The following is a 24,227-nucleotide window of genomic DNA, read 5'->3' on the forward strand; positions in this document are numbered from 1 at the left end:
CCTCCTGCTGTCGCCTGACCCAAAAAGCAGCATACTTTGGAGAAGCAGGGTGGTGTAGGGGCAGGGCAGCTTTTCTAAGGATCAATTCTGGCCAATGATGGCAGCCGTGTTGTTGGGAAGGGATCTTTGGAGGTGTCTAGTCCAATGTCCAACCCAGAAGAGGACTATCGCCAACAGTCGGCTGTGGCTTTGATGAAAAGAGCCCTGACAACCTCCAAGGGTGGAGATACCCCCTGTCTGTAGGTACCTGTCTCAGGGCTGCACCAACATCCTGGAGAATAAATTCTCTTCCATGACCAGCTTGAACCTCCTGAGCTGCAGCCCCTGGCTGTTGGCCCTTGTTCTGCCTGCGCCACCCTTTGGTGTCCATCCAGGAGGGCTGGCCCTGCAGCATAGGCACCATCTCAGCCTCTGATCCCATGTGTTACCAGTGACGTGATGACCAGGAAAGGGCACAAACCACTCCAGCCCTCCCTGCTTGAGGGGGCTGTGAGGCTCTGGGTGGGCTGGGGGCAGGGGGATCCTGCCCATCCTCAGCCTGTGGGAAGTGGAGGCTCCCAGTAGAAGCTCTGGTCACCCTCACCCATCCCCATCCTAAAGCAGAACTGGTGTTGGCAGCACAAGACGGGGCTGCTCCAGCTTGGGGGCGGGGGGCTGTCCCCATGGTGCCCCTTCGCAAAGGGAGGTGACACCTGCTCACGGGGCTACTGTGCGTTCTCATGGCAGTGTGGTTAGGTGCAACACCTATGGCTGGCATGGGGCAGAAGGGACGTTGGGACCTCTCTCAGCTCCAGTAAGAGCCTCAGCAAACCCGCCGGGGAGAAATGCCTCCTCTGAAGCTGTGCTTTTGGTTTCTTCTTTGTCAGGGGCCTTAAATCATTGCCTTGGAAAGGAGCATTGCTTTCAAAGACCTGTCTTCCAGGAATGGTTCCCTCAGTCCTTCTGGTCGAGTGCCAACGTGTTTGCACTGTGTTTAAGGACAAATAGGAAATAATTCAAGGTGCCTTTTCCCCTTCCCAGCTTACTCCTGCTGCCACCAGCTACAGAGAAGCTCTCAGCCACAATCCTTAGTAGCGGAGCTGGGCACCCCAAAGCCTCCGCCACTCTCAAGTCTTCCCTGGGGCCAGGCACTGGACAGGCAGGAGCCAGGCAAGGCAGGCAGTTCTCCGGAACCGTCACTGCAATAAGCCTTTCTCCATGCAAGGCTAGGGGTGATGCAGTGTCTCCAGTGTCTCTGTCAAGCAGATCCCCAAGCGTAAGGCCAGAAGAGTCAATAGCCTTTTGTGACCCAGCAGGAACGGGGAGGAGAAAATGTCTTTTCCTTATGCTATAGAAAAAATCAGAGGAGAACTTGAGTAAGGTGCTGGGACTCTTACTTAACTCTGCTATCTATAACTATCCCTCCACCCATCTGCCTAGTCATCTGTCCGTCCATCCGTCCGTCCATCCATCCATTGGGCCCCTCGCTACAAGAGGGACATTGAGGTGTTGGAGCGTGTCCAGAGAAGGGCTACAAAGCTGGTGAGGGGCCTGGAGGACAAACCTTATGAAGAACGACTGAGGGAGCTGGGGTTGTTTAGCCTGGAAAAGAGGAGGCTGAGGGGAGACCTTATCACCCTCTACAACTACCTGAAAGGAGGTTGTAGAGAGATGGGGGCTGACCTCTTCTCCCTGGTGACAAGTGATAGGACGAGGGGAAACGGGTTCAAGTTACGTCAGGGGAGGTTTAGATTAGATATTAGGAGACATTTTTTCACTGAAAGGGTTATTAAACATTGGAATAGGCTGCCCAGGGAGGTGGTGGATTCACCATCTCTGGAGGTGTTTAAAAAAAGGGTAGATGGGGCACTGAGGGACACGGTTTAGAAGTGGCTCTTGTCAGGGTAGGCTAAAGGTTGGACTTGATGATCTTAAAGGTCCCTTCCAACCTCAACAATTCTATGATTCTATGATTCTATGATTCTATCCATCCATCCATCCATCCATCCATCCATCCATCCATCCATCTCCACAGCCATCCACCCAACCCCACTGCTGTTCACTGGTCCTTCCATCCCTCCTCTGGCCCACCCATCTGTCCACCCATCCCTCCATCCACAGACGCTGCCAGCCAGCCAGCTGCTTATATTCTTATCCCTCCATCTCTGCATCCTCATATATGCCCATCCATCCATCCATCCATCCATCCATCCATCCATCCATCCACTTGCATAGTCATCCATCCTTTCATCTTCATACACTTCCCTCCATCTGTGCCCCTCCAGCCAGCTGTCCATCTGTCTGCGATCACACGCATTCATTCTTCCATCCACCCATCCATCTTCTTCCACACTTCTGCCTATCTGCTTGTTTATCTGGGCCCAGTCCATCTACCCCTCCTCACACAGATGCCTCATCTTAGAGGTTCTCCCCTCTTTCTGCCTGTCAGTATACGCTCCAAGCTTTTTTAAGACACTTGAATCACACTCTTCTGATCAGCACAGTTACTCAAAGGTTCCCACCCTTGGCTAGTGTCTGAGATGATTCTGAGGCATCTCACCAGCATCTTACTCACAACAACACAATTTTTCCTCATCTGTTCTTAGTCCCCTCTTTCCCAGCAGGGGTAGCATCCCCAAAGTTGCTGCTTCCCTCTCTGAAGTAGGTGTCCTGACGCACCGACTGCAGGAGGACTCAGACCTGCCAGGGTCTCGCCCAGGGCCAGCTTCACGCTTCACCCTGCTGCTCTCTCTTTTGCAGATGGGCTCAGTCTGTGGGCTTTCATACAAGGAATGGCTGGATCATGCCTATGTGGTCCCACCTATCAAGAGGACCCAGAGGCTGATGTCTAGAGAGGGAGGAAAGAGCAAGATGAGCTTGGGGGGTGCTTCTTCTGTCCCTCCCCACCGTCAGCTGCCTGCAGCCTCCCCAGGCTCGCCCGGCAGCTCGGTGTTTTACTGCCCTGGGTGGTGTTTTCTTCTAAGGATTCATTTAATCACTATTTTCCCCAAAATGTTGACCTCCACAACATTTGATGAACATGGGTTTCCGTAATTTAATCACACTTTGTGTGAAAAAGCATTTTCTTCTGCTTGTTTTCATTTGCTGCCCCTTAATTATTTTATTAGGAGAAGGAGCAAGCAGTCCTTCTCTATTTGTCCTCTCCATGTCACTCATCATTGCTTAGGTGTCTGTCACATTTCCACTCGGTTGTCTCCTTTTACAGATGAAGGGATCAAGTCTGTTAAGCCATCCTTAGGCGGGGGCTGTTTCCAGCCTTTGCTTTTTCCTGTTTGCTCCCTTTTCAGCTGAACTGTACTCCTAATGTCACAGGGGTAGATTTGTGCACAGCTTTTAGGGTACACTGCTTTCCATTTTCTTCTCAGTCCCTTTCTGAATAATTCCTAGCATTGGGTTTCAGTTGCCACCAAGCTGATGCTTTCGGGGAAGTGAGCATGGCAACTCCAAGACATGTTTCCATGGAGGCTGCAGCTCCTTTGGAGCTGTGAGTGGTAGGGGAAGCAAGGCTTGATTTTCCCTCTGTGCATCCCTGGGTGTTTATCGATGCCGTGTTACCACCTGGTGGGTCCGTGCCGTGATGTCCTTCTGCATTGCTTTTGCACCCAGCTGTCCGCAGCACACTGTCCCCTCTCACCGCCTCGTCCCCCTTTTCCCCGTGAGTTGCGACGGTGTCGGGCAGCTCTGATCCAGCTCTGATCTCTGTCGAACTTCAGCGGTGACGTCTTCTACTGCCACGTCTGACTGCTTGTTCTCACCTTTGGTCTCCTGACCCTTAGCTGCTATAAATCCTTGCAAGGACTTTCCTCATGTGTCAGGGCTGCTTGGTTTCCTTGGGAGGCACCTTGTCAAATGTGTTTTTGAAACCCAGGAGTATTTTGAGAACCCAACAGTCCTTGTCTGTGCACGAAGGCTTGATGAAGCCTTAAAGGAACCTCATCCTCTGCTCATCCCCCTGTCCCGCTTCACCCCATGTCACGGCCAGGCACACACCCCAACACATGCAGTTTTATCCTTGCCACACGCAGCTGAGCACAGCCAGTGTAGCAAGACGGGAAAGATTCAGTTGTTAAGGATCATTAATGAATGTCAGCTCGAGCTCCTGTCCAGAAACCTGAGAAAATTCAATTAGGCAGCTGGTGCCCAATGAGCTGTATGGCCCCACTCGCAACACGCTAAATCAAACAGCTCAGCAAGGCATCGTGTTATTGCGGGGAGGGGAGAAAAGCCAGGCAGGGAGACAAACGGCATAGCACGCACTGAGCAGCTGCCCCTTTCCAAAGCACGGCGCAGCTGGGTTGCAGTCCTACCACCTGATTTCCTAGGCAGGGAATGGCTAGGGCAGCTGCCAGCTTCCCACCTCCACTAGTAAATAACTTGAGTTGGCTGGTGACAAGTCCTGAGGCTCTGTCACCTCTCTGCTGGGAATTTCTGATGTGTGCATTTAGGTTTGGACAAGCCACATAGACACGGGAGTGGCGATGACTTGCTGGTGCGAGCATCCAGCTGTGCTGCGGGGCATTTGGCTGGTGAGCCACAGGTGCATCCCTGACATGTCTTCTCCAAGGTAAAGGTCAGAGGAAGGCATCCTGTGAGACGGAGGTATGGAGGTGGTCCATGAGTCTCAATCCACTGGTCCGTGACAGTTGATCCACTCTGGTCTAAGGTTAAAATAAATCATTATCAGAGCCATGAGGAGAACTTGAGAACAGAGGCAGGCTTTCCTGGCCACTACCACAGTGCCAGCCCATGCCCCAGTCCTTCCCTCACTTCCTATACAAGTGATAGTAAGATGCTGTTTCCAAGGCAGCCCTGTCCACAGGGCTCCGAGCTCACCTGGTTTTCTCCTCTTCTTCCCCACAGACAGCCACATCCAGTACGAGCGGGTAGGCGCGGATGTGACCATGAAGTGTGGCTCCATGGACTGGGACGCAGCTGTGACCTGGACGGCCAATGGCACCGACATCGATGAGTCCCACCTGAACGGGTCCTACCTGATCCTGAAGAATGTCGACCTGACGCATAGTGGCCAGTACTCCTGCTACGAGGGCTCCTCCTGGCACCTCAAATACCAGACCTACCTGGGGGTGGGAAGTGAGTACCCTGGCGTGCGACATTGTGGGGGTCACAGCCTTGCTCTCTGCTCCCATATTGACCCCTCACAGCCCCTCCTGCCATGCCAACCCCTGTACTGCCCATACATATGGTTGCCTGCTGCACCACACCATACGAGGTCCCTCCAGCAGCAGGATGCTGGGATCAGCCCCTCCTGCCCCAAACTTTGCATCAAAGCCTGTACATTAAATGATGCCCCAGGAATAATTTGGGAAGGGATGTCGTCTCTCCATCCAGCCCACTGCAACAACCACCGTCTCTGCAGGTGTAAAGAGTAGGGGCTGAGCTGTCAGAGGGGCTTGCAGCTGGGAAGGAGAAGTCCTGGCTGGGTTTACAGCAACACGGTTGTTTCAGAGGAGCAGCCAAAAGGTGATGGCAGTTGCTGTGTGTCTGCAGGAGCCCCTGTGTACAGGCTTGTTGTAGGACAGCTGCACGTTCCCCAGGATTTTGCATATCTTAAGCACGAGATGATGCACTGATTTACAGGTCTCAGTGCGGGAGATAAGAGTTGTGCTATATTTCACACAATGCTGAGAGCTGATAGCAGCTGTGTGTTTGGTGGGCTGCTGTGTTTGTACAGCTGATAGCAATGGTGTGTTTTGCAGTATGGCGTCTGCAACCAGCAGCAGTGGGTGTCTGGGAGCACCAGCTGGCGTAGCTGGTTGTGGGATGGTGACTGCTGCAGAGGATGCTGCGAGGCACCAGATGGGAGCCCCACCAGCTGGGGATGCATCATGTAGATGGCCATACCTCCCCAGGTTTGGGAGTCATGGCAGAGCTTTTCTCTGCTCCTTGTCTCACCTTCGGCACCTTGTATCAGAACCAGGGTGGTGTTTCCACCCTCAACCATGGTCCAGGGGCAGAGGGTTGCAGGAGGACCAGCCATGGCCTGCATAAGCCCTGCAAATCAGATGGGAGGGGGTCTCTGCACCTGTAGGTGAGACTGAAGAAATACAAGTTTCAGGGATGCTGCACAGTGTCCAGCTCATGGTTTTGGGTCAAATGGGAGGCATCCTGGCGCATACACCAAGGGGAAGGGGTCCTGGAAGAACCAATATGAGAAGCGAGGGGGGCAGCTCTCAGCGTAGAGCAGGGGGCATGGCAGCGAGTAGGCGTCGGGGCTGGGGGCACAGCGAACAAAAAGGCAGTGGCAGATGAGTCAGGGGGCTCTGGGTCACACTATCAGCGTGAGGAGGTGTTCACAAGTTGTCCAGAGGCAGGGAAGACCGGAGCTGGGTGCGGAGCAGGCAGCAGCAGGACAAGGCTGTGCAGCTCCTCTGCTTGGGCATGAGCTCATCAGATCCCACCTGGGGAGAGGTCCCAGGCTGTGCCAGTGCAAGAGGGGCTGCAGCCCTTGTCTGGAGGAAACGCGGGGAATGGGGTCCATCCTCTGACTGCCTCCTCTGCAGCTGTGGCATCCCCCTGACTTTGCAATGGCTCTTCCATCTGCTAAGCACCTCGCTAATAGTAATCCCTGTCAATCCGCTCAGGGACCCATGGGAATTGCTCAGCATTACAGCCCAAATCCTGCTGTTTCCTATTACCGCGTGTTCCCATTTGCTGGCAGCTCACAGGCCCCCTGAGCACCGGGCAGCTGAGGAACATGGTCGGAGACTGCAGGGCCACCAGCCCCAAGAGAGAGGGCCACAAATAAACAAGCAAATGCTCGGTGTTGTTAATGCAATTAAGTACACAAGGAACTAATCAGGTGAGACGCTTTTAGTGGTAATTAATTTAATTGCCTGGGTTTTAATTTAATGTTCTCTGCAAGGTTTCTTTTCCCAGCACTGCCGTCCGCAGCCCCTCCCTGCAACCCCCCAGCTTTCCTGCTTCTGCGGGGCACGATTGACACCCTGGAGGTGTGCGGGCTGCTGCAGAGGAGCGGGTTTGGGAGCATCCCAGGAGGGGATGGGGACAGAGGTGGAGATGGAGATGGCCAGCTCATGGGAGGTTTGCAGCATGTCCCTGTGGTAGCATCTCCGCTGCAGCTGAGCGCATTGGGAGCCCAAACTTGGGACTTGAGGGATCTTGGACTCGTTTCGTTTCAATTGCATGGGAAGTTAAATGAAAACAGGCCTGCGCCTGTGCTTTCACCTCTTACTGGGACAACAAGAACGATGTTGGCAACGGGAGTGAGGGGCTGGGGGCTGCGCAGGGAGAAGTGCTGGAGATCTCATTAAATAAATGAGGGTACTAGGAATGTGTCCCCCAAGCGAGGCATGGGCGCTCCTGAGTAGACGACGCTGCAAGAAGGATGCGGGGAGGGAGTGGAGAAGCAGCAAGGACTGGGAAAGGGTGCCAGTTAGCTAAGCGAGCTCCATCATGGGGGTCAGCGAGCACAGGGATAAAGGGAGACCTGCCAGGAGTCAAGCTGAGCAAGACCTTGCAGAGGAAATGAAAAGAGGGGTTAGCCATATAAATATGGAGCAAACGAGGAGAGAAGAGCAGAGCTGGCTATGCAGCCAGGTTTCAGGGGAGATTAAAGGTAAGCTCAGCAGAGCCCGGTATGGAATGAACCCTGCCGTGTCTGAGTGGCGATGCTGAGAGCAAGGGCCATGGAGGCTCGGGGAGAGGAGGGAGGATAAAACCTTGAGACAACCCTCCGCCTCGTAGGCACCTTCAAAGAAAACAATTCACTGAAGGCTTGGGAAGCACCTCATCCCCAGGTGAGGACATCTCCTGTTCATTAGCAATGCTCATTAGTGGCTGAGAGGTCACCGGCAGTACCCATTGCTGTGGGGAGAGGCGACGTGTCTCCTTCTGCTTGAGAGTAGGAAAAATCCCGATCAGACAGCCTGACCCCACAGCACAGTGGGGCCGCGGGGCGCGCTTGGAAGAGGGAGCAATTAAAGATGTGGAGACAAATGGAAAATGGGAGAAAAATATAAGGGGGACTTGCCAGATATATATCACACCAGATTAACCTGATAACTCTCTTTGATAAGGGAACTGATTTCCTAAGCCCAGAAATGTGGTCGATATAATCTGTCTTGACTTCAGTGAAGTATTTGCTATGGTGCCACATGGGAAATTATGAGTTAAACCAGAGAAAATGTGGATTAGTACAAGAGTTGGAACACGGCTTAGGAAATGGCTAAAGGGGATCAGATTGTGCTGAAAGGGGAGCTGCTGGGAGGGATGGGGGAGATTCGGCATCAGCCTTTGGACCGTTCTCAGTGGTGTTTCCCGTAATGGCTCTGGCCTACAAGGACCAGGAAACGCCAGTAGGATGAGTTGGTGGTGGGGGAGGGGGATACACAAGGATTTCTGGGGTGAGGATTTCATGCTGGAGGGGCCAGGATGCTACTTGATGGTGCAAAAAGCACAAAGTGCATGAAGGTGTCTCATTGATGTCCTTCAGCAGGCAGTCAGGAGGACACGGGTAGTTCAACTGGTCCTCGAGGTGGGGTTTGATACCCAGGTCCACATCACAGGGGATGTGGCCGGGAGCCCAGCAGCGCCTCACAGAGACTGGGGGTAGCCAGGCTGTGTCATCCCCTGCAGAGATGGAAGCACTGGTGCACATACAGTGGGGACAATGTGCATCCAGGGATGGGGTGACCAAAGGATGGAGAGCCCATTTCAGAGAGGAGGAAGGGCCCACAGGCTTTCTTATCCCTAGGAGTCCCAGATCACCCATCTCCGGGGCGTGAAGCATCCCAAGCACAAACCGCCCCAGGCAAAGGTGGCACTTCTCCAGGGCAGCCTCTTCCAGGGGAATTGGAGCAGCGACCTGTTGCTCTGACCCCCTTTTTTCGGGCAGCTGAGCATGAGGTGAAGCACAGGAGAGCAGTCAGGATGCTCCATGTTTATCTCCAATGGGTGACCTGCCCTGCAGCCTGGAGAGCAGCAGATGACTGAGCATGGCCAGAAGGCGCAGGCAATGCGGTTGGAGGTTTTTGCATGCTGGGCGCCCCTGGAGTGAGCCCAGGGCTGAGCACTGGGAGTGGGCAGGCAGGATGGGAAGGCTCTGGGTACCAGGAGTGCGGTGCGGGACTCCCGGCTGCCCCCGTGAGCTGCAGCTCTGTGTTTGGAAACGCACGGGCGGAGGGCCCGGGGATGGATGTAACAAAGACGTTGGGAAATAATGTGCTCTTGAGGTTTGGCACACGGCTCTGTGCATTACAGAATGTTATAAAAATACTGCTAATGGGCCAGAGAGGAGTGGAAACGCACGGCGGAAAGGCTGCCAGAAGCCGGAGAGCGCACATGGGAGCGGGGAGGCCTTGTGTGCAAAGAAGGGAGGGAGGGAGGCAGCCAGGGCGGGCATCCATCCTCCCGCTCCCATCCCTCCATCCCTTTCTAACCTGCTTATCTCCATCATGGCCCAGCAGCTCTACCTGTTTGTGTCTCTTCTTTCCCCTCCTCTGCCTGGCTTTGGGGATGCCCAAACTCTGCTGCTGCCCACTGCCTAATGCGGCTGCTGATGATTGGGCTGGGATGCCAGCAGGGATGAGGTCTGTGTGGGAGAGAAAATACAGCAAAATCCCCTCCAGCAGCAGGGACACGGGGCAGGATACGAGGGGTGGAGTTGCCCTCTGCGTCGCAGTGGTGGCTGGGCGGGCTCGTAACCCAGTGCCAGCCCCATCCCTGCCCCATGGGTATCTCTGCCTCCCAGGCGATGGTGGGAAAGGGACTGGCAGAGGGCAAGCGGCTCTGGACTGGCAGAGGGCAAGCGGCTCTGGGCTGGCCTCCTTCCTCTGTGGCTGTCACTGCAGTGGCTGGCGAAAGAAAGGGGAAAAAACATGCAGTTTGACGGAAAACGACATGGAAAGACAACCAAATTAACAGAAAAACAAACAAAGCAAAACCAGAGAGAGGGAGGGGGGGGGAAGGGGCAAAGCAACAGGAACCACATGTGAGCAGGGAGGCCGGGAGAGCCCGAGTGTGTTCTCTGGCTTGATTAGCAAGCGATCAAACATCGGCCACTAATAAATAATCAGAGCCTCCCCTTTCTCTGCCTTAGAAGTCCCTTTCCTCCCAGCTGGGCTCCAGCTGCAACCGGAGGGTTGGACTGCACTTAGCATCTTTTTTTTTTGTTGTTGTTTTTATAGCTTTTTGCCTTTTTCACCCACCCAAAATAAAGAAGAAACAAAGAAGGTAACAACTTCTCCATGTAAGACATGCGTCTCTGGCTCCTCAGGAGAGGGATGGAACCATCGGGGCAGGCGTGAACATCCCATGATAGGCACGGGCGAAACAGCGGGGGAAGGCAGTGCCAGGCGTCGGTGTCTGCCCAGCTGCCTCCGTACGTTGGTTTGGTGGGAAAAACTGCAGGAGGGCACTGGCTTGGGAAAGCGGGTTTGGCTGGCTGAGGCAGCAAGGATGCCTCTGCCTCAGAGCAGGGTGCCCTCATCGGGCCATTGCTCCTGCCACTGGCACAGATACTGATGGAGAAGAGCGGTCTCGGGGTCAGCGTGTGCAGATATTTCCCTGCTCACGTCCAGCGATCTGTGACGCAGGGCTTGGTTGTTTTTTTTTTTAAAAAAAAGCCCTTTTGATGGATTTTTCCCTTATAAACTTATCCAATCCCTTCCCGTGTCCGTGTAAACTGAGGCTATTTCGAGAGCAGCAAGTTAAACACGACTGCGACTGTTCCCTGGTACCGGGGCCAGCTGGCAGAGGGCAGCGCCTGCCCCTGCGATTCATCCCTCCTGCCCTCCAAATGTCCTCCTGCCCCTCGGGAACGGCCCCGTGCAAGGTCAGCCCCAAGGCTGTGCCCAGGCGATGCTCTGGGCGGGAGCACATTAACCTGGACTGAACCTGTGGCAGGGATGGAGCTAATAAATTTAAGCATGTGGCTGCTGATGTTCCAGGATCAATGATGCACCCCAAAGCTGTTGGGTTTATTGCTGTGGATGTGGTTGATTTTTCCCCGTGTGCCCACGGGTGCTGGGGGCTGGGTAGGTGCAATGGCTCCAGGGGGCTTCACAGCCAAGCATCACCACCCAGTTCCTGAAAGCCATGGGAAGGGGCCATGACAAACAGGGTCAACCAGGTTGCAAGAGTGCCTCGTGTATCGAAATTCAGCTTTGTTTCAGGAGGCACACATGCTCTCCAGTCGCTGCCTTTCCATGCTGAGCTGTTCGTTCACGGCTGGGAAAACTCAGCAGACGAACTTTGTTGCCTGCGCCCAGATTTCAGGTCTTGGCCCATCTGGGAGCTGGAAAGGCATGATGGGTAACGATATGCAAATTGCCATCGCAGCTTTTTAAGGAGAAGTCCAAAAAAAAGAAAAAAACCAACAAAACCCACCACCTAAAAACCCCACCACGCTCCCAAATGCAATTAGTCCTAATCGAATTAGAAGCCGGACTAGAAAAACAAACACATTTGCAGGCAGCGGGCGACCTTTCTGCCCCCGTCCCTGTCCAGAGGGATGCAAGCTGCCGTGCTGCAGTGGGAAGGGCTGAATGAAGCGGTGCCACCGTGGCCCGCGTGTGCACACACTCGCACGCTCGCACCCCTGCGTGCAACGCATCCGCGCCCCGCCGCATTCCTCCCCTCCTTCCCCTTTGCCGGGCTGGGCAGCCTGCCCAGCTGCAGCATAGCAGAGTGATGCTTCTTTGGCTCGCCGCGTAAAATATGATAATCTGGGGCAGCCGGTGTCAGAAACAATAAAAATATCCCCTCTCCCATCCTTGCAGCACCCCCCTCCTCGCGCGGGGGAGCTGGGGGCGGCGGGGCGAGCGGAGCGGCACGTGGCATTTATTAGGTGCCGCGGCACAGGACCGCGGCGCCGGCGGCTCTGCCCTGGCCTCGCTGATGCTGTGGCCTGCAGAGACCCTGACCAAGGGAAGAGCATGCCTGGGAGGTGGACAACGCTTGCAGTGTCCCATGTCCCATGGCGTGTCCTCACTGGCAGCTGAAGGGATGTGGCCACAAGCTTGACCCCAGCAACCGATGAGCTCAGGCTGGATTGGGTGCTATGGAGAGCTCATAGCTTCACTCTTCACCTGAGTCAAGGTGGGAGGATCGCATGGCATTAGAGCACCAAGAAGCAGAGAAGGTGGTCACCCCCTCGCCAACCCACTCCCCAGAGCAAAGGCGAGGGAGTCCTCGGGTTGCCAGTGACAAGCCAGAGCCAGGGACGGAGCGTCCATCAGCGAATGGGTGCTCCCAGGTGCAAGGACCCCCTTGGTGAGCACCTGGTGGGGTCACAAGCTTTGGACCTAGGTGTGAAACAAGCCCAAAGGCTCCCTGTGCATCCTCTCACAGGATGGGGGATGTGAGCAGGGCTGGGGAGGAGTTCATGGGATGGGGCAGGGGGACAGCCCAGGTCTTCCCCACTGCCACATCCCAGCAGTTGCTGGGCTGGAGGAGAAGAGGGAAAAGGGCTTTGGTGCTTGGCAGCTTCCTGGGAAAGCTTCCATGTCCTTGTCTAGTACAAATGCCGAAGGCTGCGTGCCACGCCAGTGTCCCACATCCCAGGCGGATGGCAGCGCAGCCTCCTGCTCTCCTGAGGTTTGTTTACCCTCCTTAACATGACAAAACCAGCCTTATAATTAAAGAAATCCAAGTTCAGTCTAAACAGCTTCCCACAGCCCCTGTTTCCCCGTACTGTGCTGGGAATTAGGGATGCCCTAGGCTGGGAGGACAAAGCCTTCTGGGACAGTGCCTGCCAGGGGGAGCGGAGGAGAGTCACGCTGGCGCTCTGTTTGCGCTGGCCTCTGCACCAGGAAGGATTTGTCTCAGCTGCTCCCAAGTGCCCCTTGTCAAAATATTTGGCTCGAGCTTCCTGCCGCCCGCCGGTGGTGGGTCCCCAGCTTCGAGGGCGCTGGGACGGGAGGGACCGGCCAAGATGCAGCCATCGCTGCAGCCATGGGGCGGGAAGCAAAGGGGTCGATGCTCGGCATGTGGATGCTGCTTTTCACTCTCCACCCGTGGCTCCACACGGCTGTGGCTCTTAAAAAACATCACCATCTGCTTCCCAGGTGATGGTGGAAAAAGAAACCTCACCACTGTCACCAGCATTGGGTACACATCTTGCATGTCACCAGCCGCATGTGCTCATGTCTGCACTGACCCAGGCCAGGTAGTTTCCCCAGGGATGAGAAGACCCTGCAGTGGGGACCTTCTGCATCTCCATCCCTGGAAGAGGAGATGGCAGGCAGCAACAAATCCCCATCTTTTCCCAGCCACCAGTGCTTCTCCATCCCTCTCCAAATTCACCAGCAAGAGCTGGGAACTACAGCGGGGCTCGGGCAGGCAGTGAGGTCCCAGCCAAGCGCTCAGCAGGGTCAGGGCAGGATCCAGTGTACTTCAGCGTGAAAGACATTGTCATTAGCTATGGTTTCCCGAGCCGGTGCATCTGCTGTAAATAATTTAGCAGAGTAAATGTGTGCTAACAGCACGTCAGGGTGGGGAGGAGCGGAGAGGGAGGAGAGTCTTGGGTCTGGAAAGCAGGGAAGGGTACTGGGAATAAAGTGCGATTATTTTCCGTCTTTTAGCAGGACGGGGTGGTGTCTCCCCCCCCGGAAAAGGAGTCAGAGGGTTCCCATGCCCGATGGATCCCTTCTCTCCCCAGTCTCCTCCCGAGCTGTCAGCATCGGTACCAGAGGCAACTGCAGGACAATTTCCAGTTGCTCTTGCTCCAAGCACTTTAATGCTGTTTAAACAATTACGCAGTTGATAAATTTTGACAAGAAGAGATAGAAATAGCCTGGGAGAGCCACGCAGTAGAAATGCTCTAAACAGATGTCCCTTTTCTCCCCCTCCTCTGCTCCCTGGGGGTCTTTATCGTTTGCTGCCAACTAAACAAGACAGCGTTTGCATGAGTTGGGGTGGCGGGGAGGGGGAGCAGAACGCCTTATTAAAATGGTTTATGATACCATCCCTAGGGTGACGGCTGCTTAATTTCTCTCCAGGATGGTCTTCTCCTCACCAACAGGAGCCGTGCACAGCCTGCCGAGCCTGGATGTGACTAACGGCAGGTTGTTTGTCCCTCTCCTCGCCACCTCACAGGGTACCAGAGTCGGGAGCCTGGCTGCTGGTGATGCAGAGGAGGGAGAGGGGTGCAGGGTGTTTGCCAAAAGCAAGTGAGCAATGACAATCTGCTGTGCCAAGCCGCACGGGGAAATATGGTCTTGCTCTGGGGATGTGAAGAGTTGGAGCCCAAGAGTGCCCGTGCAGGACGTCATGCAGCAGGGACCAGCAGTGGCTCTCCAGTGCTGCAGTTTGCCCCAGCTGAGAGATGTGGAGGACTGAGAAACCATGAAACCAGGCCTGGACCAGAGTCAGGTCCACAGGGGAAGTTTGATGTCCTATGTGACTGGGTTTGGACATGTAGGGAGAGGAGATGGATGGCTGTCCATCTCTGGAGGCCTGGAGATCACTGAATGGGTCCATGCCAGGAAACTTCGGGGGGGTTAGAAGCCAGCGCTGAGACCTTGGTGCTGTATTTTCACTCGTGTTGGGCTGCCTTGTTCTAAGCGCTCCCAAACCCAGGTGTTTTTCCTTGCCACAGCCTTATAGTGTGTGTGGCTGTGTGCTGAGCGCACCCCAAGGCCGTGCATGCTCCACGAGGAGCAGCCTTGCACGGTGTGGGTTGTCACGTGTCGCGGGTGCACATGCCCTGTCCTCTTGGTCAGGGAAGGAAGCAGAGGGCTGCGAGCAGCTTTCTGCCTTTTGGCTACTTTCTGGATGCTGTGCAACCTGTGACGGTCCGAGGCAGTGGCTGGGGACTCGGGCTGGAGCCAGGGAGCTGTGAAATACATTGTTTATGGCAAACGGGCTGGGGTTCGTCACCTGCTGTTGTCTTTGGAGTTGATATGGCGCCGTTCAATTTTTTGGGGGACGGCTGCCTCGCTGAATCCCTGCCTCTGATGGCAGTGACTCTGTGGAGGTGTTGGTCCAGGATGTGACGGCCTGCCCGTGCGTACCTGTGCATCACTGCCCGCAGGCTGCAGCATCCCAATGTCTACAGCGGTGCAGTTGCACGGCCCGGGGGCAGCTCTGTTGCTCTGTTGCTTGAAAGACGGTGTGCAACGGGTTTGAGTGTGCCTTTGCATGGAGGATCTCTGGCTGCTCTGGGCACATTTCTGTCTCCTGATTGATTTCCTAACACTCAGTCCTCTGGTGCTGGATTCATCTCTGCTCTCTGCATTTGGACCCAAGCCACTGCCCCTTCCCTCTGTGCCTGACTTCCTTGAGTTACATCCAAGTGCAGCTGCTCTCTGCAAAGGCTCTTTGGCCTCATCAGCTTCTTCCTCTTCTTCCTCCCTTGCCCTCACCAAAACCCAGGGACACAGACTCCACTGCCGCACCAGGTACACGGGGACACAGGGCAGCCCTTGCCACCTCCCATTTCCCTCCCAGCCAGGAAGAAGAGCCCCAGCTGGGTGGGAAGCAGTGGGGTCAGAGCCTAAATGAAAAGGCAGAAGAGGAAACTGAGGCACAGGCTGGAGAGTGATTTCCCAAAGCCACACAACTGGGCTTAGAAACCAGATTGGTGAGTTAGTGCCCTCCTCACCCTACATGTCTCCCCAACTGGGGTGTGCTGGGTTGGGTCCCCCGCTATGCCAGGGCTCCCCACCCACCGCAGCCCACCCCGGGGGAGAAGCACACTCCTGTCACACAGGACTGGGCGCCTCTGCATCACAACGTGGACTGGGACACATCATGGGCAGCCAGCCTGGAGGCATCCCCCGTGGGCAACCTCCACGCATGCTCCCCTTTCTGCCACAGCCTCCACCATCCAGCCCTTCCTCCCATCCCTCCTTCTTCTCCCACTGCCCAGCCAAACAAGCCAGAGCTGTCTGGCCAGTATGTGAGTTTACTTCTGCTTCCTTCTCCCTGCAGCAGCTCCTGGTCTGCAGCAGGGAGACAGAGCCGTGAAGCCTGGGGAGGGGGAAATTCCCATATCTCCAGCTGACCTGCTACGTTGGATGTAAGTGGTGAAATAAGGGCCAAAATCAGACTCCTGCACTCCTCCTGAAGAAGGGAGCATGGAGGGAGGTAGCTGGTCCTGTGGCTACCGCTCTTATTCACATTAATGCAAAGCAGGTGGCAAAATGCTGATGGGTTGGGGACTCCCCGCTGATGCGGGATCATCAGGCTGCTCCTTGCTGCAAGTGCTGGTGGTGACAATGTGGCTTTTGCAAACCAGGCTTGCCTTGCTGGAGCAGGGTAAGCACACCATCAACACTTCCATCGCCTCTGGGGGCTCGGGAGGGGAAACACCACTCACTTTTTTATCTGCCAAGGCAGTGTTCATGGGTGAGACTTTTGCTGTAGCAGTGTGGGGACTCTGCGTTGGCCTGCGGAGGGTGCTGAGGGTTTTGTTCAGAAGCGAAAAAGAGCAGTGGACTTTTTCACAGGCTTTGAAAAGCTCACAAAGCTGCTATGACACACAGTTGTTGCAGGCGTCGTTTTGCTGCATTCCCTTCCCTCGCTTCCCTGTCTCCTGGTGACTGGTGGATCAGAGCAAACCTTGGGGGTGATTCTTACCGGCGTGAGCAGAGCAGCTGCCCAGGGCTGGCGGTGGTGTGAGGTCTGTGCTGTCACACACCTCCAGGACCTTCATTATGATGAAAAAAAGCAAAATTGCAAAGAGCACAGAAGGTGCCTCCTGCAGGAGGGTGCCAGAATGGAGAAGCCCCAAATTGTGAGTTTGGATTGGGACAGGCTGGCCAAAAAGACAATTCTGGGGTTTTTGGAGCCAAGATTGAGCCATCTCTGCCAAATGCGGCGTATGTACAACAAAGACGCAATTTTACCTCCTTGCAGATTGGTCCCGGGATGTTATGGGAGGAGTAATTTGAGAAGGACCTTGGAAAACCAGGGAAAGTGGTGAAGAAGGATGCAAGGGAGCAGGGGGAACTGCCGTAAGGAGAAAGACTTAAAATATTCTGCTCAGTGGCTTCAAGAGGAGCTGGAAAAGTGCCCTGACTCCTGTTGGTAATTACCTCCAAGTGGAGACGATACTGGGTACTAAACCAGCAAGCAAAGCCATCACTAGAGCCAATGACTGGAAGTTGAGCGCAGCCACGTTCAAATTAGAAATGAGGCTCATATTTTTAATAGAAAAAATGATTAAGCATCGGAACAAACTGCCAAAAGCAGTGGCGGATCCTCTGCCGCTTGTTATCTGCAGAGCAAGGCTGGCTGCCTTGCTGAAAGATGATTCAGTCAAACACAAGTTATTGGGCTCAATAGAGGGGTGACGGAGGGACGTAATGGCCTGTGGAACCCAGGAGGTCAGGTGAGATGAACTAATTTTCTCCTCTGGCCTTCAAGTTGGTGAGTTAAGGGAGGTGCATATCCCTGTCTTGCAGATTTAGCTTCGCGGTGGCTGTTTCTTTTGTCAGATGATGTGACTTGGGTGTTCGGTGGTGCAGAGCAGGGCTGCGAGGACAAACCTGCAGCACAGCAGGCTGTGGGGCGTTCGGAGGATGCTGCATGTCCCCGCTTAGGATGGGGCTGAGACCGTGCCCCTCATCCCCTGCATCTTCTGGGATAACTGGTGCTCCTATCTGTGCTGAAAGACAGCGGGAGGATGGAGTTTATAAGGACCAAAGTGAGGGAGGTGGGGAAGGGCAGAGCTGCCATCGCTGGGTCTAAACTGAGTTGTTCAGACAGGGATGCTGTGGGACAGTGACGGGGTGGGGGAGATGGTGTCTTTCCAGATGTCTCAGCCAGCCATGCAGGGAAGTTAAGTGAAGTGCTGGGGGCAGCTGCAGACGAGCACCCCGGAGCACAGTGCCTGGGAAGGGGAGGGTGGGCATCTGCCCCCCCAGAGCTCCCTGATACCCCGGCTTTTTGTGCGCCCTGCTCCCGGCCAGGCTGCAGAGAGAACACAAGCGACAGCTCAGCACCGGGCTGTCTGCAAGGCACAGGGAAGGCAGAGAAGCACAATGGACCAACAAGGGATGAAATGGCTCAGGGCTGAGAAAGGGAAAGGGGAAGGGAGACAGGGAGGAAAGTCTCATTATCCTGAAAGAGGGAAAAGTCCTGCCACCCTCCTCTGAAGGAGGGATTGACAGAGAGCTTCTGATGAGGAGCTGGACAGACATGATGTGCCATCAAATGGCGGTGGGGAGGGAGCCAGGAGCAGCTCCCCAAGAACCTCTGCCTCCAGCGTGCAGACAGGAGCTTGGCACAGCGCTCCCAGAAGCACTTACCTCCCTTAATGGCTGGGCAAAGCCTCCTGGGCTGCCCCATTAGCAGCTGCCTCCCCAGGCGAGATGGCACAAAGTGCTCGGCCAGCCCAGGCAGCAGCCGTGACACAGAGCCCAGCGATGCTGCCTCAAGCCCCGGCTCTCTCAGCCCCTCTGACTGAGTGTAAGGCAGGCCTTGAGAGTGCAGTGGGGCAGGACACAGGTATGAGGTGAGACGGCGTTAGTTTTTCTCTTTTTAAAGCTATCTGATCCCTCCAGGAGCAAGAAGAGCCATGCATCACTCAGGGGATGCCATGCACCCTGCAGGTCACAGAATCACAGAATCACAGAATGGCAGGGGTTGGAAGGGACCTCTGGAGATCATCTGGTCCAACCCGCTGCCAGATCAGGGTCACCCAGAGCAGGTTGCACAGGAACGCGTCCAGGCGGGTTTGGAATGTCTCCAGAGACGGAGACTCCACCACCTCGCTGGGCAGCCTGTGCCAGGGCTCTGCCACCCTCAGGGTAAAGAAGTTCCTCCTCATGTTTAGGTGGAACTTCCTATGTTCAAGTTTGTGCCTGTTACCTCTTGTCCTGTCCCCAGGCACCACCGAAAAGAGCCTGGCCCCATCCTCCTGACACCCACCCTTTAAGTATTTATAAGTGTTGATAAGATCCCCCCTCAGTCGTCTTTTTTCCAGACTGAAGAGACCCAAATCCCTCAGCCTTTCTTCATAAGAGAGGTGTTCCAGTCCCCTAATCATCTTCGTGGCTCTCTGCTGCACCTTCTCCAGCAGTTCCCTGCCCTTCTTGAACCCACTGCCATGTCCTTGTCTGAAGGTGCGCAAGGGGACACAACCCAGGGCAGAAGGAATTGGTGGTCCCGGGGGGTCTGTGGTGGGCTTGCAGCTGAGCTGGAGATGTGGGGTTTCAGGCTGGTATTGCTCGTGGGCGAAGCAGAGCCAAGCAGCCTGGGCTCTCCACCAGCCCCCTGCTCTCCGTAGGCAGGGCTGGCCTCATATGGGGCAGCAGAGACACAAGAGGAGGGGGACGCGGCCCCAGCGCAGGGCTCCTGCCAGGCAGCTTTTCCCCACGAAAAGAAACTAGCTCCTGTCTGCGTCCTGGCGGCTGCTGGCAGACAGGATCCAGGGCGCGTATCGGCAGGAGGAGCTGGCTCCCCTCCTGCGAGGAGGGGGCCAAGCCGCCTTCACCTACTGCTCCAGCAGCAGCGCTCCCTGTTTTGCATGAAAGAGGCGCTTTGATTGCTGACATCTGTAGACAATCAGATAAGAATTAGAGTTATTCCTCTCGGCATAAATGGTATTTCTAATCTCATAATCCCTTAATATTGTTCTCACCAGGACGTGGCCACTGCTAATCCCTGAGAGTTTGTTCTCGGGCAAATTTCAGGGAAGCTGGGGAGGTGCAGGAGGAGGGGTTGGCCACTTTCCCTCCCCTCACCCCCAGAATCCCTCCCGGGTACGAAGGGAAGAGCTGGTCAGGCAGCAGCCCCTCGTGCCAGACGGAGGATGCTCACGCTGGGATGGAGGCGTTTGCGGAGCCCTTTCACCACTGCTGCAAAGAGCCCTTGCAAGTGTCCCCACCTGCGTCCCTGCCCCAGGTTTGTCTCTTGGCTCTGTGGCACAAGCAGCAGGCTCCAGCCTGGTTTTGCCACTTGTTAGCTTTCCAAAATCAGAGGTTGATCCCTGAGGAACAGCCCAGGGCCTCTATTTGTGTGCTGGAGGGGTGCAGCAAGGGCAGCATCCTGCTGCTGCGGGGCTGCAAAGGCCAAGGTCCCCAGGCAGCTGAAGGCAGTAGTTGCTTTGTAAGGACCCTGGGCTGCACTTGGCCCTAATTCTGTATCCTCCCCAGGCTAGACTGCGTAGAACCACTTTGGTTGCTCCTTACCCCCTGACCTGATGTAGGTGCACTAGATACAGATGTGCTTCTCTCTGGTAACCCACTGTGGTCTTCCCTTTTGGCCACCTTGCAGGCATGGTTGAGGTGGGAAGGGGGCTGGAAACCTCCCATCAGCTCTCCAGAACACACAGGGATTGACGTTTCTCTTGTCCGTGCTGCGTCTTTCCTTCTGCAGCCCACCCTAACTGCACCTCGATGGCTCCACTGGCTGATGCTGAACCCCAAAAGCGGCTTGCACACAAGCTGCCGCGGAGGGAGCTGGGATGAAATCCAGCCTTGTGGGTATCGGGCTCCCCTGTTGCCTGCAAGCCATGTGCAACCCACCGTGGTGCAGGGATGGAAATCCTGCCCTGGGCACCAGCCCATCCCTATGCATGGGGGCTGAGCTAGCAGCAGCTTGCAATGCAGAGGTGAGCAGAGGGGCTGGGCGTGCGGGTCTCTGCAGACACGGCTCTGTGCCTTTCTCTTCTTCTGAGTTCCTTTCTCTTTGACAGCAGCTGTTGTTGCTTCTCCTGCTGCTTCAAGTTCCCCCCCCTTTTACTCCGCAGACAGGTTGGAGAGGCAGCACAACTGCTTCATCTGTGTCCTGGGCATCTTTTTTCATCCTGGCAAGGTGAAGGTGTCGGAGATGGCTTAGTAGTGATAAATGCCCAACAGGTCTGTGTCTGTCCATGAGGTTTAGAGAGCCTCATGCTGGTACAACATGCCTACGGCACGGGCACGCAGCAGGAGGAGGCTGCTTCCCCCTGGGGAGCATGCCCATCACCGTCCCCTCCATGCTCCTCTCCCAGCAACCTACCCCTCATGGTATCAGCATCCCTCCCCTCTGCCATGCTGAAACCTGTCCATCATTGCCTTGCAGCCTTAAGCAATTTGTTACTATAGCTACATTTTTCCACGCAGGGAGTGCTCAGATCTCTGCCGGGCTGAGGTCTCCCTCTCATTTCTGCATGGCTAGAAGGAAAGGAGAAGGCTTAGCCTCAAGGCCAGGCATTGCAGACTGTGCCATGGCGGTGCCGTGGTGGCGGGACTCAGGACACAGCGGTGCAATGGTGCATCTGCTCCAGGAGTCCCTTAATATCTTGCAAACACCAAAACTCTGCAAAGTCCTTGGGAAGAGAGAGGTGGGTGGTGTAGGCTTATAATGAGCCAACGTAATGCCACGATGCATTTCCCTCCTGCTCTCTGAAGTCTGGCAATTGGAGAAGGAGCTAGTGAGTACCTTGTTGCACTGGGAGATACTGGTTTTCAGATTCCTAAGGGCTTTGCCTGGAAAGGGGAAATGAATGGGTTTTGCTATTCACTGGCAACTTCAGAAAAATGCCCTGAAAGTCATAGCCAGCTGAAAATTTTTGGTAAATTGGGAAGTTAGAAAATTAAGTGCTTGGGTTCAAGATTTTCCTCATTTTATTTCTGTTAGATGAGGTTTTTATGAAATGGAGGTAGCTCCAAAAAGAAAAACCCTGGAAACTCAACCTTTCATTTCAAATCACCAGAAGCAAAAAAAAAAAACCAACCTGCTGTTGTTGTCTGGTTTCCATTGGAAGCAAACAAGCTGCAAAGCAGCCACAAATGTGTGAAATCCTTTGGGGTGGCCCGAGGTGCGGGGAGGACACTTTGGGTGGCCCCTTGGCTGCAAACAGGTGCCTGCGCCGGCTGTGGAGGGGATGGGTCCATGGCTGTGGGTGGGCGACCAAACACCCCCCTGGGCACCCTGGGGCTGGCATGGGTGCAGAGCTGCCAGGGCAGAGCAAGGGCTTACCAAGCCCTGAGACATGAGGGTTGGGAAGGAGATGTGTAAATGTGTCCACTGTCTCTGAGACCACGTGCCACTGCCCCTTCCTGTGCTAGGATGATGTTCTCCCCCTCCTTGGGATCTCCCTCCCTGCAGGACCACCACCCTTCTGCCCAGAATTTGGCCTTGCCCTGTGCCAAATCCTGGCCAGAGAGGCCCTGAGGGCAGGTAGACATCCCAACTTGGCCTGGGGGACAGCTTTGTCCCCAAGCTGTGCCAGCATACTGAAAGATGCTGTCAGGCATTGCATCTCCTGCAGGAGAGCAGTGACAGCATCCCTCATGCTCTGATGACCTCCAGAAACGGGTTGTGCCTGTGTTATCTCCATCCCCATGGACAGCCCATTCCCTGTCTCTTAAAGCTTGTTCAAACCAGCCCTTTTTCTCCTCGGGGATGGGATAACATCTCTGCACACAGCCAAAGGCCCTCCTGGCTCCACGGTAATCACCCAGAGCTGCACCAGGAAAAGCAGATAATTAAATTCAGGCCCTCACTTCTCCCCCAGCAAGCAGATGCAGTGAGACGGCAGTCCTGCAGACTTTATTTGGGGCAGGGGGCAGAAATTTCGGTCTTGATCTTTCCCCATAGCAGCTGCCGGTGTGTGGCCGCTGAGCCTGGGATCCGCTGCCCCCATCCAGCCATGCCTCGCTGGCTTATCATTTCCAATCCTATCAGAAACAAAACTGCTGCTGCTTAATGCTTCATTACAGGCTGTTATGTGTCTCCTGCACTGCCCAAGAGAGCAGCAAGGAGGGCTTCTGACTCTATTTAATAACTGTTTCATGGTTCCTAATTGACAGATAAAAATGCTACTAACTCAGTTTCATCGAACATAATCCATGGGCAGGAGCAGCGGTGCCCTTCTGGAGCCCGGGCAGCAGCACCAGTTTTGATCCATTATTTTGACATGGGAAATCCGTAACGCGCCGATCTGCCATCGCGATGACGGGTTTACGTCTCATTTTTCCCTCTGTTGGTTTTGGCTTTTACAGCCTTGGGGGAAGCCCCTGGGGCGGGATTTGTGGAAGGGCAGCCAGGGCAGACAGAGGAACTGAGGTGGCTGCTGGTGCTTTATTTCGGGAGAGCCTTTCCCACAAGGGTCTGCAGCACCCCTAGCACAGTGCTTTGCAGCAAGGGTTGGCTTTGCAGCATGTCCTCATAGGGCTCCATCTCTGGTCACCTCAGGGCCAAGCTGTCAGGTCCCCAGGCCCAGGACTGTCACCCTGTGGCTGTCAGGCTAAGCCATGCTTGTAGCCAGGAAAGATCGTAGACTCATAGAATGGTTCAGGTTGGAAGGGACCTTAAATCTCATCTCGTTCCAACCCGCTCCCATGGGCAGGGACACCTCCCACTAGACCAGGCTGCCCAAAGCCCCATCCAGCCTGGCCTTCAACACCTCCAGGGATGGGGCATCCACAGCTTCCCTGGGCAACCTGTTCCAGTGCCTCACCACCCTCACAGTAAAGAATTTCTTCCTGCTATCCAATCTAAATCTGCCCTCCTTCAGTTTGAAGCCGTTACCCCTCATCCTATCACTCCACTCCCTGATAAAGAGTCCCTCCCTATCTCTCCTGTAGGCCCCCTTCAGGTACTGGAAGGGGCTGTAAGGTCTCCCTGGAGCCTTCTCTTCTCCAGGCTGAACAACACCAACTCTCTCAGCCTGTCCTCATAGCAGAGGTGCTCCAGCCCTCAGATCCACCTAGCTTGTCAGCTCTGGGAGGAAAGTAGCTGTACTTGCTCAAATGAAACAGAAAAGGATTTATTGTTGTAAATTTGGAGATGTCAGGACACCAGGGTGTTTCTTTGTGCACTGCATTGTTAGCAGGATCTCATCAGTGCCTGGGGGCTTGCCCTGCACCTTTTTGCTGGCACAGGTGAACAAGTGACCCAGACTCCTTCCATGGTCCGCATTGAGAAACAGTGGCCAGACAAACCCCTGCTCTCCCCAGGGACGCACACGCAATCGTACGGCCAGAAATGCAGGGCCAGGATGTGCAAATAGTTGCAGAGGCTGGATTCAAAAGCCATGCACTGGACCTGAAACGTGCTCTTCAACCCAAACACTTGGGGATTTGCTTTATCAGTTCCCACCTGGGGCTGGCACTTAAAAATAGTCTTTGGAAATGAGATTTTTCAGGGCTTTCTCCTCCCATCAAAGTGGCAGGGAACTTAAATACCAGCTGGGAGTCCCCCATGGTATTTGTGACCACCGGAGGGGTTGAATTGCACCCCGGGTAGAAGCAGAGTCGTTCCTGGGCAGCGTGGGCAAAGGCGGAGTTGGGAAGGAGAAGTGTTGAGGGCCC

The 24,227-nt window shown here is 55.0% G+C and overlaps 1 protein-coding gene across 7 annotated transcripts in view; it reads left to right on the forward strand.

Moving 5' to 3' along the window:
* CNTFR (ciliary neurotrophic factor receptor) overlaps nucleotides 1-24,227 on the forward strand; it is a 213,936-nt gene that overhangs the window by 146,350 nt on the left and 43,359 nt on the right. For all 7 annotated transcript variants that reach the window (XM_074570605.1, XM_074570606.1, XM_074570608.1 and 4 more), the window contains one exon: nucleotides 4,861-5,091. In XM_074570605.1, coding sequence (XP_074426706.1) covers nucleotides 4,861-5,091 — 231 coding nt within the window. The remainder of the gene's footprint in view (nucleotides 1-4,860; nucleotides 5,092-24,227) is intronic.

The sequence above is a fragment of the Larus michahellis genome, chromosome Z (genome assembly GCF_964199755.1).
Source record: "Larus michahellis chromosome Z, bLarMic1.1, whole genome shotgun sequence".
NCBI classification, from domain to species: Eukaryota; Metazoa; Chordata; class Aves; order Charadriiformes; family Laridae; genus Larus; species Larus michahellis.